The 18,266-nt window shown below is 42.2% G+C and overlaps 1 protein-coding gene across 3 annotated transcripts in view; it reads left to right on the top strand.

Moving 5' to 3' along the window:
• The first annotated feature begins 6 nt into the window (after positions 1-6).
• Positions 7-18,266, top strand: part of LMTK2 (lemur tyrosine kinase 2) — a 53,398-nt gene continuing 35,138 nt past the window's right edge. For 2 of the 3 annotated variants that reach the window (XR_006415022.1, XM_044433151.1), the window contains exon 1: positions 17,060-17,184. Coding sequence is in view for 2 of the 3 variants with exons in the window: in XM_044433151.1 (XP_044289086.1) it covers positions 17,095-17,184 (90 nt within the window). In the remaining variant the exon portion in view is untranslated. Of the gene's footprint in view, positions 80-17,059; positions 17,185-18,266 lie in introns of those variants that run through there. The other variant, XM_044433150.1, reaches the window with a different exon arrangement.

Genomic DNA, 18,266 nt, shown 5'->3' with positions numbered 1-18,266 from the left:
GGGGTCGCTCTTGCCCTCGGTCTCTTCTTCCTGGTGCTGGGAGTCGGCGAGGCAGCTCCACTTCCGCGAGCAGGTGCAGGTGAGGGACCGGGAAAGGCGGGCGGGCGGGCTGGAGGAAGGAACGGCCGCTGGGGCGAGGGGCTGGGGTAGCCGGGGCGAGCCACAGCCCTCCGAGGCAGGAGCGGTGCTGCTGCCCCGAGAGCCGCCTTTCTCGGGGTACGTGCGTGTGCTTGGGTGTCAGTTCAGTTATTAGCGTTATCCATGGCAATTGGATTTCCGGAAGGGGACCTGTGTTCGTCTGGTGCAGTAGAAACGGGAAAGAGTCCTGGTTCCATTTCATTTTGCTATAAGGTTTATATATGGCTCCTTTTCCAATATGGAGATTTCAGAGCTGCGAGCAATAAAGCAGATAGAAGAATAAAATGTACTGCTAAAAAGAATATTATTAAGACGAGATGGGTTTTGCTGCATCTTAAAGATTGGCTTTTGTGGGCTTCATGGATGCTTGAAGGGGACAGTGCCTTCAGAAGGTTTCGTCAGAATCTATTTGTTGGTCTTTAGAGTGCCACAAGGGTTTGATATCATCATTAGTATATTGTTAGTATTGTCGTTATTAGTAAAAAATGAAAAGAAAGGGAGCTGTGCTCCCCAGAAGAAAAATACAAGTATCATTCTTGTATTATGCTAAGGCGGAGACCACAGAAATGTGCAAGGCTTCAGAATTACCAGTTTGCTTCATCGGGATTTTTCTTTTTCAAGCAGGGGCAGCAGGGAGAGAAAGAGAAAAAACTGACTGAATATCGTAGTCAGAATCTCTGCATAGTCAGATGGTACGGAGGAGGACAGTTCACAGAATCCAAACTGGCCTCTTGTCAGGTTCTGTGATGGTTTCAGTTCTTCTAGGATTACAGGGAACAAGAAAGTAGCAGAAAGTTGTAAACCCTTGGTTGTAATTTTTGTAACATCTTTGATGAAAAGTTAGGAAGATTTTGAACGCTTGCACATCTTTTGTGCTCCTTGAGCTGGTCTAATACAAGTATTATGCTATATGGATTTGGAATCATTGTTAGTATCATGATATCTCTAAGGGAGTGATCACACAGCCCCTAAACTTTGTCTGAAGAGCCAATAGGATGTTTCTGATTCCAGTTCCAAGGTCGCATGGCTGCTCTCCAAGGTTGATAAAGTAACCTCAAAGAGTGGGAAAGGGGGCAGATTGGCAGGAGAGGATTACCCTGTGGACTCGGATATGAGGTATCCCAAAACTAGTCCAGCCTTCTCCCCACCCCTTTGGAGATACTCCAACTCGATGGGCAAAATGCAGGGCAGGGTGATGAAGATCACTTCCACCGCTCCTGCCGCACTGCTTAGCCTCTCCATTCAAATACTGACAGGCACAACCCCAGTTGACGTTTGAGAATGTACATGATTCCTGTCCACACAATTGTATCCTTGCAGCAGTCTTGTGAGGTAGACCAGGCTGTGAAGGAGAGAGAGAGAGACATCAGCTCTGGCGCGCTGTAGGTGCAGTAATTTTTATCATCATGTACCCCTCACTGCACAGGTGATGTGGGAAAATGCCCGTTCCTGTGGGGCTTGGAATGATGATTGGAATGGAATGAGAGCCAGTGTGGTGTTGTGTTTAAGAGCGGGGGACTAGGACTCAGACAATCTGGGTTCGAGTCCCCGCTCAGCCATGGCGCCAACTGGGTGACTTTGGGCCAGCCACAGACTCTCAGCCCAACCTACCTCACAGGGTTGTTGTTGTGGGGATAAGATGGAGGAGGAGATGTAAGCTGCCTTGAGCCCTTTGTAGGAAAAAGGCAGGATATAAATTGAAAAAATAAAAATGATGAGCAAACTGAAGGCATGGATGAGGAGAGGGAATGAAGGACGTTGGCAAACAGCTGTGCATGTGTGTGTCATGTATTTGTGTATGAGGATAGGCTACGAGAGGCACAAAAACAAAATCAGAGGCAGAAGTAAGATTGTGTTGTTACCAGTTGCTGCTGTGGTGAATGCTCATTATGCTGATTTTCCACACACACTTGAATGTTATGTAGAAATACTGCAGACCTTGTGTGTCTCATGTATTTCATGGCCATTTCACCACCACTGTTAGTTTGTTCTTACATATAAGTGCCTTTGTATATAAATGCCATTCAAAAAGCCATAATGCTTTAAGCCTTTGAGGAAGTAGATTCTGGTTTACAGTGGCTGTTGCAACACATCTGTTGCATTTTTAAAGATGCCGAGGTCCTTAGTCTGTGTATATGCAGGATGCAACATATATGACCTTCAGCATTCATACTGTAGATCATCATCAAATTTCCCTTTTCCATATATGGACAGATTTTCCTTTGGGGTAAATTTTCCTTGTCTCTGTATTTGCGCTATAGGCGGTAACATAGCTTTAAGAATGGTGAACCAGTGTGGTGTAGTGGTTAAGCCAGTGTGGTGAGCCAGTGTGGTGTAGTGGTGAAGAGCATGGGACTGGGACTCAGACGATCTGGGTTCTAGTCCCCGCTCAGCCATGGAGCCAACTGGGTGACTTTGGGCCAGTCACAGACTCTCAGCCCAACCCACCTCACAGGGTTGTTGTTGTGGGGATAAGATGGAGGAGGAGAATGATGTAAGCTGCCTTGAGCCCTTTGTAGGAAAAAGGCAGGATATAATAAATAAATAACACAGAAATAGCCACAGTGGGTGAGACAAGGGACCATCAAGATCAGTATTTTGCTCCCAGTATTGCCCAGATCTATCTGGGAAGCCCGCAAGCAGGCCATGGAGGGAACTGTACTCCATTGTTACACATCCCAAGCAACTAGAACTCAGTGCTGTACTCTGAACTCGGGTTGGAGGTTCTTTTCTGCTGCTATTACAATAGCAGTGAGTAGACACATTCCGAGAGGCTAGGTCCGGCTCTCCTTTCAGAGCAGTAAAAGCTCCTGGCCAGCACTTCTTAGATTCCTTGGGAATGAAGAAATGATTCCCAGTTGTGTCATGCATACTCCCCTTTTTCCAGGCAAACGTTTGTGAGCTTTTGCAAAGAAGTGAGGCACTTGCCCATATGACAGATTTATCCATGTTATATGTATTTTTCCTCAGAGTTGTCATGGGATATCGCTGGTGTGCCTATAGAATTGTTGTTGCCGAGACTGAAATTGACTGATATTGACTAAAGCATTGGAAACTGAAGAAGGGTTTCTTTGCACCTTAATATAGGTTGGATACTGAAGATAGATTTTTGTCTTTTTCAATGTCCCATTGAAATCAGGGGGACTGAAGTTATTTATTTATTTATTTATTTATTTGGGATATTTCTAGCCTGTCCAATCACTCTGCATCTCTGGACGGCTCAAGTTAGTCATGATCAACTCTATATCTTTTCCCACAGCTTTTGAACAGAAGTCAAGAACTAGTGATTCAACAAGAAAAATGTTGAAACAAGTGTAACAGATACTGTTTTCTATAACTTGTAGAGTATATACTACATGCTGTAACTATGTCTTGTAGAATCACTGGCTCTTGGTCACAATTTGTAGCTTTGTATGTTAATATCATTGGATTAATATAAAATGATTTTTCCATAATGTAGGGGCACATGTATGTAATTATACTCATTGACGTTTTTCATGATACTGTATGTTTTCCACTCATTGTGCTGAATTCAATGCTACAGTGACTAGATAGAAGGGAAGGATAAAGCATCGCAGAAGGAATTTCAGCAGGTAGTTTTTGCCCACGGCGCTCTGCAATGACCTTAGATAGAGTCCCCACTGATACACCACTGTTCGAGAAGGCCTGTCCTCTGGTCCACCAGAACTGGTACTGGCAGGCATGGGGGTGAATTAGAATCTCTGATTCAAAATGACAGAAGGACAACTTCCTTACTAAGTGGTCAAAGGGCATCTTCACGTGATAAAGAAAAACACCTTTGAACTTTCCTTGTAGACAGTTTGCGGGCTTGTCTGTGTTTGCATCCACCTGCTGTCATGTGGAAAATTATTTCAGAGTGCTGTGTCAAAACTAAATATACATTCCAGCATGTGTTTACATCAGGAGTGCAGTAGAAGATAGATCTCAATCTCCTAGTGTTTTGTGGTAGATCAGCAAGGATGCCTGACTTCCATCTGTTGGAATTTGCAGCAACAAAATGTTTCCCTCTCTGCCTTAAACTAGACTGCTGAAATGAGGAAAGCTTAGAGTAACTCGGAATGGATTCTTTCTGGTAGGCTACCTTAAGTTTGGGTACTGTGTCACAGTCTTCCCCACCTAGGTATTCTCCAGATGTGTTGGATTATAGCTCCTATCACACCAACCAGCTTGGCCAATGACTGGGGAAGGCTGTTCTTTTGGAACAAATTCCTGGACTCAGAATTCTTTAATTTTCTGTGTCTGTGCTTTGTACTAGCCTCTAGTTGAGGGATCGTAGTGTTTTGGTTGAAAGGTATATGCACAGTCCTGAAGTGTGTCCACCCCAGGCTTACCTACAGACACAGGAAATATAAATTAAATTGGTAAGAAATGGAACATAGGTTCAAGCTGCAGTAGGTTCTGTCTTTCTTAATACTTTTTTCCATTGTATTACTTTTCCATCATCAACACTATTGGCCATCATACAGGAATATTTCACTCCACCCAGAATTTCTGTGTTGTCTGAGATGTATCAGTATGAATGCAGTGGGACTTATCTTCTGTTAAGCATCAGGTATTCAGGTTGTGCTAAAAGCAGAATTATCCCTATGGTATTTACAGGAAACCTTGCAATTTCAAGTGGCTTTTCCCCAAATTTGTGTGTATATGGACCTACAACACTTCAGATCCAAGCAGTATTCTTTATTTTGACCTTCGTCTTGGACTTTGTCCTCATGAATTTACGTCTGTTTCTGCTTATTGTTAATTAGCATATTTCCTGCTGTTCCAATTCTGTTGCCTACTTTCTCTGGCCCTTCTGCCTGGCTGCCTTCCTGAAACAAAGATGGGGAATGTGTGGCTGTTCAGATTTGGATTGCTATGCTTATCAACCTGCACTATTGCGTATGCTGACTAAGGCTGATAGGAGTTGCAGCCCAGCAACTGGAACATAGATGGATCTGTTCCCCACCGCTGCAAGCTATCCTTTATGTATTTCCCCATTTCAACCATAGGTTTTAAAATGGGATGCATGAGCTCCAGTAGAACAGCATGGTGTAGTGGTTAAGAGCATGGGACTGGGACTCAGACGAACTGGGTTCTAGTCCCCGCTCAGCCATGGAGCCAACTGGGTGACTTTGGGCCAGTCACAGACTCTCAGCCAGCCTACCTCACAGGGTAGTTGTTGTGGGGATAAGATGGAGGAGGAGAATGATGTAAGCTGCCTTGAGCCCTTTGTAGAAAAAAGGCAGGATATACCGTATTTTTTTACTCTATAAGACACACTTTTTTCCCCCTCAAAAGTAAGGGGAAATGTCTGTGCGTCTTATAGAGCGAATATGTGTGTGCAGTAAGTCTGTCAGATGTGCAGCGCATGGGGAAGTGATGGGGAATGTGCCTGTGATTATGTGCCCATTCGATTCAGAATATTTTTTCTTGTTTTCCTCCTCTAAAAACTAGGTGCGTCTTATGGTCAGGCGCGTCTTACAGAGTGAAAAATACGGTAAATTGAAAAATAAATAATATCTTAACTGACTGTTCTATTTTATTTATGTTGAGAACTAATTAGTATAGTCCTATCTATTACACATCATTCCTAATGGAGAAATCTGGTAGAATTGCTAGAATGGGCTTGGACTTTTGCAGGCAGATTAACTTCCGCATTTCTTAGGCAACTATTGACAGTGCCACTGTGTACCCTTGCAGTTCAAACAGAGAAGTTGATATAATTAGGAAGGCATCCTTGATTCATCTTAAATAAGATGGACGCTGGGCAAATATCATGAAGGAACGGCAGTATCAATAACATCATGGCCCAGTTCTGATGTACTGGAAAACTCTGCTTTCCTGCCATGTGAGTGAGCCAGCCCAAACTTTGGGTGCATGTATTCCCTCTCTTCTCATGAACTGCTCTTTTTCATGCACCATCTGATTTTAATCTGATTTTAAATTATCTGATTTAATCATCTGATTTTAAATTAATCACAATTGCCTGTGATGTCTGAACCCAGGGAACACTGACTTATTTAACATCGAGCTAGTGAGAACAAGCTAGCATTAATCTATTGCTTCAGATCCTGCTTTGTTCTTAAGCCAAACTGTAAATCAACTACATTTTTCTGAGTTTACACATCAGAGGGAATTGTGGTTGATTGAAAGGTAGAAGCTTTCAATCTCCTGCTGCACACAAAATAGGAAAAGGGGGGGAATCTGAAGCTGTAAAGCCTTATTCATATGTCTCATCTGGGACTATATTATTTCTACGCATAGCTATTACAGAGCAAGGTTATGGTCAAGGTATTTATTCCTCGCTTCCAAAAACATGAATGCTTTTTTTTTTACTCATATGTAACACTAGCTGTATTCACTGCTAGATGGCCCTTTGTGTACACACATGCCAGCTTCATCACTGGACCTTATTAAATTTTCTTCATTTGCTAGAAACATGCATATAGGAAGTGCAATTATTTGGAAAAACCCTACATCCTGTAACCTGCAGAGTACTTTCTAACATACAGAAGCTTTCCTGCTCCTTTCCGCAACCCCTGAGGGAGTTGGAATGAGGGAGAGAGAGAGAGCGACTTTGCTTAAGCACAGGGTGGGATAGAATTTTCTATACAATTCTTATAGGAATTACAGCGATTGCAGCATTCTGTTTGCCTGATAAGTTACATTCCTATAGACTACAAAACTGAAAGTGTCCCTATGATATGTGGTCACCTATGCTACAACTAGAAAATGGCAGATTTGCGCTTTGCTTGACCCTGTGTTGCTTTTCTAGCTGCTCCAGGGGGACTTTGTATCTTCCCATGTCTTCATTCTGCCCCTGATTATGCTGTTGCTGAATTGCACGTAAATGTTTAATGCATTGAAAAAGAATTGACCTGATCCTTTGGATGCTCAGGCCTGTTCACAGGAGTCTGGAAAACAGAAGTCAAAATTAACTTCAACTCTTGTGGTTTTTGTAGCTCCTGCTGTGGTTGCTTGTGGTGAAAGATTGCAGAATGCTTTTGAGAAGTAAATGCTTCACTTCCTCTGAACATACTACATTGTTTACATTAGCTGTACAATATCATAATCATGAAAAGATCCAGCTGCCTCCAAACATGATGCTCTTGAAGAAAATGCTTCCCCCCCCCCCCCCCCCCAAGTCAGATCAAGTTTTATTGTATTTAGCCATAGGCCATTACAAAATTTACAAAAGGCACAGTGAAAAATAAAGAAAATTCATTAAGAACAGATGTTAAATTGAAAAAAAGTTATAAAAGAAAAAACTAATTTAATTGCATCAGTTAACTATCCCCTTTCATGCCACCTTTGATCTAATCTTCATAGCTGTCAAAGCAAATAGAGACACTCTATAGGATATGTAAGCATTGTTATTTGATGACATAATAGCAATCTTCTTGGATTCCGAATATCTATCAATGGCAGATAACATTTCAGCTAAAAATGTATCTCTTGAAGCTCTTTATAGTGGGCAGCATATCATGTAATAGGGAACATTTTCTACTGCAGGAGAACCACAAATATATGCACAATGTTTTATTGGAGTATGAGAATAATGACCCACCAAAAGGGCTGTTTGCATGGTTTGAAAATGCAAAGCATGAAATAAACGTTTTTGATTTCTGCTATCTTGAATTTGCCACATCATAGAGTTTGTGATTTCTAGTGCTCAAGTATAACCTTTTAAATTGGAAGTTGGCAAATTGTGGACTACAATTCCCATCAACCCTAGCCAGCATAGCCAATGCTGTGGGCTCATGGGTGTTGTATACCAAAGCATCTGGCTGGTGACAAGTTGCACATTCCTGCTTTAAATCCTTTCTTAGACACTCCATTTCCACCTTCTTTTCTCTCCCCCCAACCTGAGTATGTTAGCATTATTTTTTATGCCCCTGTGGATTTTTTAAAGCAGAGTTTTTGTATTGCTGCAAACCTTGAGGATTCCTCAAGTCTGTGGATACCTCCCTCTTGTGCATGCCCCATGGTTGTTGGGTTGTTTTTTTTTATTTTTTGGCTACATAAGGACCATCACATGGAGAATTCAGTGCTGTTAGTATGGATGATGACGATGATTCATGAGCTTGTGAATCCAGTTCAGACATTATATCAACCATGGTTAACCAATCACTAATTTGCTGCAAGTGTCCAAATTGGGAAGCCACATTTTAAAATGATGACTTGAAGCAGGGATACAAATCCTGGCCTTTGTTGATGGTTGCTTAGGGTGATGTCTGAATGCTCCTGGAGCCTTCTCCCACATGGGAACTGGCGTGAAAGGATGGACCTGACTGCTCTGAAGGAATTGGAGACCAAAAACAGACAAGCAGTTTTGAACCATAGTTTGTTGCATGTTTGAAAGTGCAAACCATGATTTGGATTCTAAATTATATCTAGCAGAAACCATGGTATAGTGTAATGTCCGCAATCAGTCATTTTCAGCTTTAGAATATCTACCTGTGTAAACAGAGGTGGCTTGTGCACTGATTTGACTTCAGGTATTGAAGGTGACTGGCAAAGCTGTAAAAGTGCAGCTGAGCATCTACAGGCTTACTAGCCCTGAAAAATGGTTGCCTTGGTTGGCAATTCTGAGCCCACTTAGTAGGGAGTAAGCCTCATTGACCACAGTAGGAGTTCTCTCTGCACAAACCTGCACAGAATTGCTCAGTCAGGATGGTAACTTTAAACAGGTAACCTCTGTATCTTTGAACAGTGCCAGACTTTCCTACATGTGTGCAGAGCTCTGCTGCACCCACCCACCCTCACTCTCATTTCTTTGCTTGTAGAACAATTTCCTGTTGCATTTGGCATTGGTGGGGCACGACTCTGATTATTATCCAGTTTTGCAAGTACATCCTCAAATGTTACTAGCTCACATGCTGTTTTGAATCCCACCTATCTATGCCGTTATTATTACCCACAACCTTTTTCCAGTTGATCAAAAATCCTCTTCCTGTGTCCCCTCCTGATTTTTTTCCACAAAAAGTTGCTATTGACCACCCCCCTGTATTAAAATACAAACTCTAGAACTTCACAAATTTTATACTCTGATTTTTCCTAATTAAGAAGAAATTACCTTGGAGTCTTTTTGTTGCTGACCTAAATGTCATACTTGTTTCACTTTGGAACTGTTTTAAATTGCCTTTAACTATCATTCCTTTTTCTATTTTTAAGGGTAACTATTTAAAGCACTTTGAGTCATTGCTAAGGATGGGGAAGAAAGACATCACAGGTTTTCAGTGGAGAGATACCTAAATTTAATACCTGCTGAAGAATGCAATCAATCCAGGGAAGTGATGTGAGATGCCCATGATACTGTGTGTTACCAAGTGCTTTTCTGTGGTAATTGCATTTCACCTGCAAGATATATAATATCAAACTTTGTAAATTTAATTTGTTGGTTCAGTAGAAAAATGCAGAGTTAGGTTAGATTTAAAGCATGGTAAAACAGTAGCAAGCGCTATTGGAAGCAATATGAAATGCGCAAGTCAGCGGTTGCTTCAGTCTATCTCCAGAGCGATGTAGAACACTCACAGGCTTATTATTAAGCAGGGGTACTTTCTAAAGTATGTTTACATTGATTTTACACTTTTATACTGAATGCCTACTGATTTTAAACTGGTTTCATTTTCATGGTATTCAGTAAGACTAAGGGGTTTGGATTTTTTTAAACTATGCTTCTGAAAGTTCTGTCATATGCTGGAATCTTTCACAAAATCACACAGGTGTTTCAGACAAGAGAAGTGTGAATTAAAACCTGGTTGTTTTATAGTATAAACATGGTTCAAAAAAGATCTGTTGTTATAGGCGCAAGGTGGAAGTGTTGTGTGGATGTGAGTATAGTAATGTGAGAGGGAAGATTGGGGAGGAAGTGGCTGGGGCACCTGACCAGTAGTCCCGCTTGCATAACCAGTGAGGTCTCTAAAGAGTGTGCGGATGTGTGCGTTTAAGAGCAGTGGAGAAAATCTGTAAGTTTAAAACTGGAGAATCAATTCTTTAAGTCTGAGAAGCACAGTTTATGTGCTAATCTGTTGACAACTCTCTTATTGGAGGCCCCCATTCACTACTGTAAAGTTGCAAGGTAGATTTATTGAGACAACCCTAATGGCAACATCTGATAGCTGGATCAGCAGTCCCCACCCTGGTGCCCTCCAGCTTCTGGCCTGTAACTTCTAGCAGTCCTGACCAATGGCCATACTGGCAGAGGCTGATGGGAACTGAAGTCCAAAGCATCCAGAGGATACCAGGTTGGGGAAGTGTTTCCTATGCGGAAACAGCATATGATAGGGAATTAGTGGCTATGATACTATTGTTAAGGGAGAGGCCAGGTGACTTGGCAGCTTTTTGCTGCCAGTAATTGAGAACTAACTGTGGCATAGCTTTCTGTCTCGTTTTTCTGGTTGGTTTTCTCCTTGTTTAGTAGCATACTCATACTTCTAAATCTCAAATAACAATGTATATGATCCAACATCTGTGCCTTATGGACACACATGCCTGTGTATGGAGCTTGTTCTTTCTGGTTATTGACTGTCTAGACATTCCCTTAACTCCCAGAGAGCACTAGTATAATGCAGCTTGTTCTTGAAATTAAAAATTTTTATATACTGACTTCAAAAATCTACTTACCTATCACTGGTGTCTACATGATATTAGCCGTTATTATTTGCCGTAGCCTTAACGGCCTTTGTGCATGCACAAGCAGCACCCTAGCCCGGGCGTCCACGTAATGTGGATGCCTTTGATAAGGAAGACGAGCTGTACTCGGCATGTCAGTTTATGTCCTTTGGGTACTAGTGATGGTAAATGATACTGCCGCTGCTGAAATTAAAGAGGAAAACATAAAATATGTCCCTGCATGTGGTTTGTCTGTTTAAAGACATCTCACCCTCCTGTTTTTACAGGAGCTTCCAATGTGTATTTAAGCCAACAATAGCAAGAGATGACAGAGGCAGCGTTTCTAGCAAGGGCGGTCTAAAAACTATTAAAAATCCAGGAAACAAGCTTGCATTAATCTGGTATGTAAAGAATGGCAGGGAGTACAAAGCTGAGGTCCTGTCTGGGAAGATTTAGTCGGGCCTCTGGACTTAGAAATGGAACAGGTTGATATGAGAGTGACCTTCTGACTACTTAGGACTGTGAAGGCTAAAACCAGCCTATACAAACAGTGAAGAGTAATACTTTTGATCCCTCACCAAAACTATCGTACAGAAATTCTCAAGTTTAACCCTTTAGTAGATGGGTCTGACAGCCTTGCTTTAGGGCCAGGGTGGCCAGACGGAGGCTGGAGAACTGCATGTGGCTCCTTGAGTTTATTTCGTGGCTCACAGCTCATTGCCTGTGGGCTCCTGCAGATGTTCACTTGCTGCTTGCCATCCACAGCCACAGCCTGCGGGCACCTGCCTGCCACTTGCCGTTTGCCGCCCATTTGCCACCTGTAACTGCTGCCCATTGGCACCTGCTTGAAGCTCTCAGACATTTGACATTCACTGTATGCGACTTTTTCATTGGGCAAGTCTGGCCACCCTAATATAGAATACAACAATACTTGAGAGAATATTTATTTATTTTGCTATTTACTGTATCTTATCCTGCTTTTCAGACAATTATTGTCTCACAGAGCAGCGCAGCTCATATCAATTAAACATTATTTGACCATGGTTAAAAAGGTAAGTGACATTACTTAGCATTTTGAATGGGTTTCCTAGTCACTGGCATTTTGGAAACATCAAGCTATTGGAATTCAAAAACTGTCAAAAGAAGGCAGCATGTATTCAGTTATTTGCAGTAGAAGTAGTATTATTGAATGTGCCAGAGCATACTTACCAGGGTAAACTTAATGAATTAACATGTAGAAGAATACATTCGTTTGTTGACTTAGGAGATAAGGGAATGGTACTCTTAGGTTGTGGTCTTATACCCACTTGGGACTTAGATGGGAGTAAATCCCAATGAACTCCAGTGAGCTGCCTTTTGAGTAGACACAGAATGTAACTGTTCAGTTGCTTTTGGGTTTGTGGGGAGGTGTTTCAGTAGCATGAATGTAAGAGTAAAGTGGTACCGTGTTGATGTGAAAGCCCTTGTTACTTCAGATCCTAGCACACAGGCGTTCCCTTGTAGAAACAACTTTCTTCATTAGCCGGTTGCTACTCTCGTGCATCCTTCCCCATTATGTGAAATGGGCATTCTTGTGTAATATCCAGTGAAACAATTCATCACTTTGTTCAGGACACTTCTGCCCCGCCATACGTAAGCAGTTTCTACTAGGTGTGGAGTGTTTCCTCTAAGGGGACACGCCACACTTTTGATCAGTCTTCGCTTCAGCAGCAGCTTATGCTTTGTGCGATATATGGCCGCCTTAATGATACAGCAGGAGCCCATTGGCATGAATGAGCATCATAGTGACATTTCATAACATGGATGGTATTCAAGTCTGTATTTGTGTTAAAAACTTTAAGTAGTTTGTCATGTTTGTCAGCAGCCTATCTTTCTAATAGACCATGTGCCTTAAAAGGAATGAGTCGATGAATAAGCGGTAGAACAAACATTAAAGTTTATATTAGATTCTTCATCCCTTCGGCGTTTTTTTGTTGTTACATTTGTGTCCTGCCTTTTTTTGTCTTGCAGGGTCTTACAATGCTCTTCTTCTCATTTTATCCTCACCACTGTGAGGTGGGTCAGGGTGGGTTCATGATTGGCCCAAAGACACCCATGAGTCGCAGGGTTGAGTTGGACCACAGCCCAGGGGTCATGAGTCCAAGCCCAACACTCAAACCACTGCATCACCCTTGCTGTTATGCTCGGAGAGCAAAGTTTTTTTTTTCATATCCTTCAGTGATACGCAGCAATGACCAGCCACCTTGATACCAATAGAAATCAGTCCTCTTCCAAGAAGGACTTTGGTTTGTTGGTGTGCTGTCAATATCAGGTAGCTTGTCAAGAGCTTGTACAGGAGAAATAACTAAAATGGGTGTTTTTCTGTGTGCTCTTTCAGTATTCTCATGGCCATTGGGAACATCCACCTTTTCTTTTATTTTTTATGAACTTGGGTTTAGGTACATACATTGCTTAAAATGCATATCTTGTCCATGCTTCGGGGCGAATTTTAGTAAGAGAGAGAGAGAGAGAGAGAGAGAGAGAGAGAGAGAGAGAGAGGCAGGCTGTGTGCTTGTGTAAGCATGTCTGATGCGGCTCCTGCAGGCAAGAACACCTTCAAATAGAACATGAAAAGCTAGATTTAGTCTTTGGTTTGTTGTTGTAGTTATTGTTGTTTTTGTCTTGTTTCTGTTAGAATGGCAACTCTCTGCAATCTCATTTGCTGGGTTTTATTGATCTTGGGGTATTTAACTCCAGGTGGCAATCTGACTCCTCTGCTAGCTGCCACATTCTATTATTTTAGGTGCTTTGGTTTTCTTGTAAAGGCTTTTTCTAAAATCCATAGAAATACTTCGAATTTTCTTGAAGCAGTTGCTTTATCCACTTGGATTTCAAAGATGAGATCTATTGAAGTGTCTTTCTTTACAAAAATAGGTTGACTTTTTTAAAAATATTGAACTTATCTTAGTGTTTCCTATATTTCTTTATAAAACTGGAATAACTTTCAACCAATAAAGCTCCTTCTGGGGTTTTTGTGGGACTTTAAAAGTACCTTTATTTGTTAAAAGCTAATTTGTGGTTGCTTTTCTTTGCTAAGTAGCTCTTATCTTTTCTATGTACATACTGATGTAATTTAATATAATAGGGTTTCAGGTTTAAATTGATCTAGCTTCATCAGTTAATCAATGGAAGTTTTAATTACAATTAACCCCATTCCCCCACAACAAATCAATGATGTGAGGGAATCTGTTTAACATGCGCTCACACCCAGCAAATAAGGAAGCCAACATATTCGATGTCAACAGTAGATGACAAATTGTGTGGCTATGAATTGCCCGGGCACATTAGCAGTACACAAGGGCTATTTTAATACGCAGCTGGCTTGTTTTCCCAACACAGCTTGTCCGCCTTTCTAATTCTGACTCCAATTGTTGACAATGATTGGATAACCCTCCACTATACTTGAAGGTGACTTGTGTTAAAGTTGCCAGTATAGTACATCCAGCCCATTCCAACAATACAGTCCAAATGCCAGGGGGAAGTGTTTTTGCCTTAACTATTTGATTTCAAGCTTTTTATTGTTTCAGGCAAGTGCATGTTAGTTACGAAAAGGGGAAGCGAAAAAGAGAGCTAGATGAGATATTTTAAAATCATTCTGCGGGAGAATCCTTTTAACAATGTGGTTGGAGAATAGCTAGTCAGCCTATTCTCACAGTTCATCCCTCTTCTTAGTCACGAGAGGGGGTGGTTAAGTTGTCCTGTTAATTGTCTTGTTCTTGCTCTCTTTGGACTTGTGAAGGATTCTGGAGTTGATTGCACCCCGAATCCCAACCAGACCTGGCTGACTCATGAACATGCAGCTATAGGAGTAGCCCCCCCCCCACCCCTAGATATAAAGGCTTCCTTCTTGTAGAGGGCAACTTCATGCTAAGCCACTATGGCTTCAGAGGCTCCATACCATAACAGTTTGGTCCAAGCAGGCATGCCCCCCACCCCCAGACTTGTCTCTTTCTGGCTATGAAAGTCACTCCAACAAGCCATGGCTACTTGTAGGGTTTCATAGCCACCCTGGGCTTGCTGTGTCATCTGAACACAAAGCAACCAGGTGAAGCCCTAAAGCCTACAAGAGTCTCTCGGAAAGCGCGGCAGAAAGTCTTGTTGCGCATGCCAAGCATCTCTGATGCCAGCTGTCCAAAGCGCCTCAGTGGCAGCTCTCATCAGCTTCCCTGCTGCCAGGTGCTGCCTCAGGCCTACCGAGGACTTGAGGAGGTGGTGTGTTCTGCTGGGTCTCCCCTGGAGGAGGACCAGCGGAATGTGCCTCTTCGCCTGTTGCCAAAGTCACCCTGGATCTTCCATCCTGGGCAGCAGGTGGGGTAGGGAATAGCCTTCTTCTACTGGTCTTTTCTGGACGAGGCCCAGGAGAAAGTTGCTTTCCTCCACAGTGGCAGGCTGTGCGCGTAGGGAGATGGGATGGATTCTCTTGGGCCTGATGTTTTAGGCCAGCCAAGGGGAAGAAGCGCGCTCTCACTGTGTGCTGCCCCGTGAGAGCAGCACTGATAACTTCAGCCAACCTGTGAATAGGCTGAAGTGATGGGCGTTCACGCCTACCAGCTCAGCTGTTGAGTGGTGAAGCTTAGTGCTCCCATGGTTTCCCCTGGAATACCTGCTGGAGGAGCAAGCTTGTGGGAGGTGCCTCAGGACCCAAGCAAGTCACACTGTGCAATATGGCTTGTGTCATGCAAGCCTGCAAAAGCTTACAAACCTTGTGAGCACATTATGCACTCTCTGTCCCTTTTACCTTAACTGATATTCAGCTGTTGTGGAAAATCTTTGGCTACTGGCTTCTAGAAAGCTGTGAGCTTTCAAGACATTCAAGCCCAATGTATGGCACTTTTCTACTTACTGTGATCTTGGGATGTGCGTATGTCTACATGTAGAGACTGCTTTAATGCTTCTTTGTATTCAAAGTCTAACCACTCTTTCCCACTGCCAGCATCGTTCTTTTTCCATGACCCCTATCAGATATTACCAGCCTTGTATTTAAGACCTGGCCTCTGGCCAGAGGTGTCCAGGAACTGTATGCATGGGAATCTATGGATTTCCATCCAGGTGTGAGTGGATTTGCATAGGATGTTTCTTCTCTTTGCCTGGCATAGAAATCAAATAGGCTGCTATAGTAGGGGCCCCCACCACTGTGCACGGCATAGAAATGTAGCCCTTTGTCCCTCCCTTTGCCACCCCCTGCCCACAACAAGGTAGTAATTTAATTTTTGCTAGCTGGTACCTATTTTAGAGTTATTCACAAGAGTGTCATACATTGTGCCTTTGCCTGCATGAATTGTTAAAACATCTCCTTTTGCTGGAAAGAGGAAATGTAAAAGAGGCACATACAAGCCAGATCACTACCCCCCCCCCCCGTGCATGTGTAGCTTTCGATAGATTTGCATAAATCTTCTAGCTGAGAGTGAGAATTGGTGCCTATACATTACCTAAAATGTGGTGGGCAGAAAGTAGTTCTCCAGACGGTTTGGATGTCGGCTTCCAACATTCCTGGCCATTGGCTATGCTGGCAGGGGTTCCTGGAGCTGAAGTTCAAAGAGAGATAAACCTCAGGTCCTAAGATTTATCATATCAAATTTTCAAGTAGAATAGCATTTGGTCTTCAACGGTGGCCAGCCGTGTGACCCCTGGGAAGGTCACAAGGAGGGCATGGTAGAGATAACTGAGCTCCTATTGTTTGTCCCCAGTATCTGGTAACTGGTAATATGCTACCGGAACATGGAGATTTTGCCTCTTAGTCCCCTGATGTAGCTTATGTAAGGTAAATTCTGAAGAGTAATTAAATAATGTGTTGACTGTCCAGAAATCTGCACTAAGAACTGGCAACCCTGCACATGTGATTATTTGTTTCTGGGCTAAAATGTAAAATGTGGATGAATAAAACTTTAAAGGCACTGCGCAAAAAAGCCCACATCAAGGTTTAAAGACTATTGGATTTGTAAATCTAAGTCTAATAGGCACACTACAAAAGGAAGAATGGAGGGAAGAGAAATACAGATTCAGATACCAGTTTTAGATGAGCAGGTCTTGTTCAAGATTGAAACCCAAATTTAGAACCTTTAAAGTGGTAGAAACCCTGTTCACTTATTATTGGTTCTATTGCAAAAGGTACATAACCAGGTGGGCCAACAAGCAGGTTTTCTCTGCATGGGTGAATAATCAGGAACAGATTTTAAATCTCTTATCTACAGAAGTGAGCAGGCGTTTGCTGTATGTGTTCCAATATATGGAAATGGTTAATTTTATTCTTTTATTCCCTTTCTAGGGGAAGCAGGAGCAGTGGAAGCATCTTTCTCACTGATGATACTTTCTGCCTGTAGCCTTGTAGTCCTGGTACTACTGCTTGTGAACTGTGTGTCCTGCTGTAAAGATCAAGAGATAAACTTCAAGGTGAGTAGACGAGAGGAAAGTTTGTATTACTTGGGTATGGTACCTGAAATGATAAAAATGGGTTATAGTAAACTTCACTCTGGTCATTGATAATCAGTGAAGCTTGGGCTGTTCTCTTAAGGTGGTTCTGCAAGTCTGCTCACATTGCTATATGATCAGAACGACTTCCTGGGCAGCTGGTATTTGTTAGGTATTACTTTGTCCCGTTTTCTTGCATTTAACTTCAGACAGGCTGGGAAGAACGCTGATACTCTTTGAAGCAAATTCTTTGGCATTTCCACTTGCTTCAAAGTAATCAGGTGAATGGGGAAACAAATAGTGGAGGTCTTGCAAGCTACAGTCACAAGTCTTCATGAAAACTCATAGATCAGTAGAGCTCTGCAAACCCATCAGCAACCGGCCCAGTCTTTCTAAGAGTAATCTGGGCCTGGAAATATTAAGATAAAAAGATACTGAAATGCCGTCTTTTTCTTTGAAGAAGTTATCTTACTGGTTTTGTTTTTAGGTATAAAAATATCATAGGGATTCAGTAAAGAATATTGTCTTCAATGTGTAGGCGATTACTTGAGGCTTCTTTATAGAATAGCTATTTCAAAAAGTATTTGGCTGAGTTAAATACACAGCCAGAGGGTGGAAGTGCTAATGTATGGATTGATTTGGGGTTTGGGGAATGTAAAGAATGGGACAAACAGGATATTGTTCAAGAGAGTGCTCTGGCTGGACATGAGTGAGCAATGAATTTGAAAGGATCCTTTTATTCCTCACTTCATTCCTTGGATGTTAATATATGTGCATAAATAAATAAATAAATTTCCTGTGGTTTTTCTCCTTCCCTTGCAGCTCTGTTAAACTAGCTAACCCATGGCAAAAACTGACATTTTTTTGTGTGGGAGAGAATCTAGCAAACCTGTCAGAATCTGTCACATACACATGGAACAACAGAGGGAACTTTTTGATATGCAACACGTCTCTCTTTAAGGAGGGACGCAGGTGGAAAATTTAAGCAGTAACCTTTGGGTTTTACAAGAAAGGTTTGAAGAGGACCCAGTAAATAATTACCTAGCTCGCACATGAAAGCAAAT

The sequence above is a fragment of the Varanus komodoensis genome, unplaced genomic scaffold (assembly GCF_004798865.1).
Source record: "Varanus komodoensis strain SLA01 unplaced genomic scaffold, ASM479886v1 scaffold26, whole genome shotgun sequence".
NCBI lineage: Eukaryota > Metazoa > Chordata > Lepidosauria > Squamata > Varanidae > Varanus > Varanus komodoensis.
The sequence above is the reverse complement of the archived record's forward strand: the minus strand, read 5'-3'. Positions and strand labels throughout refer to the sequence as shown.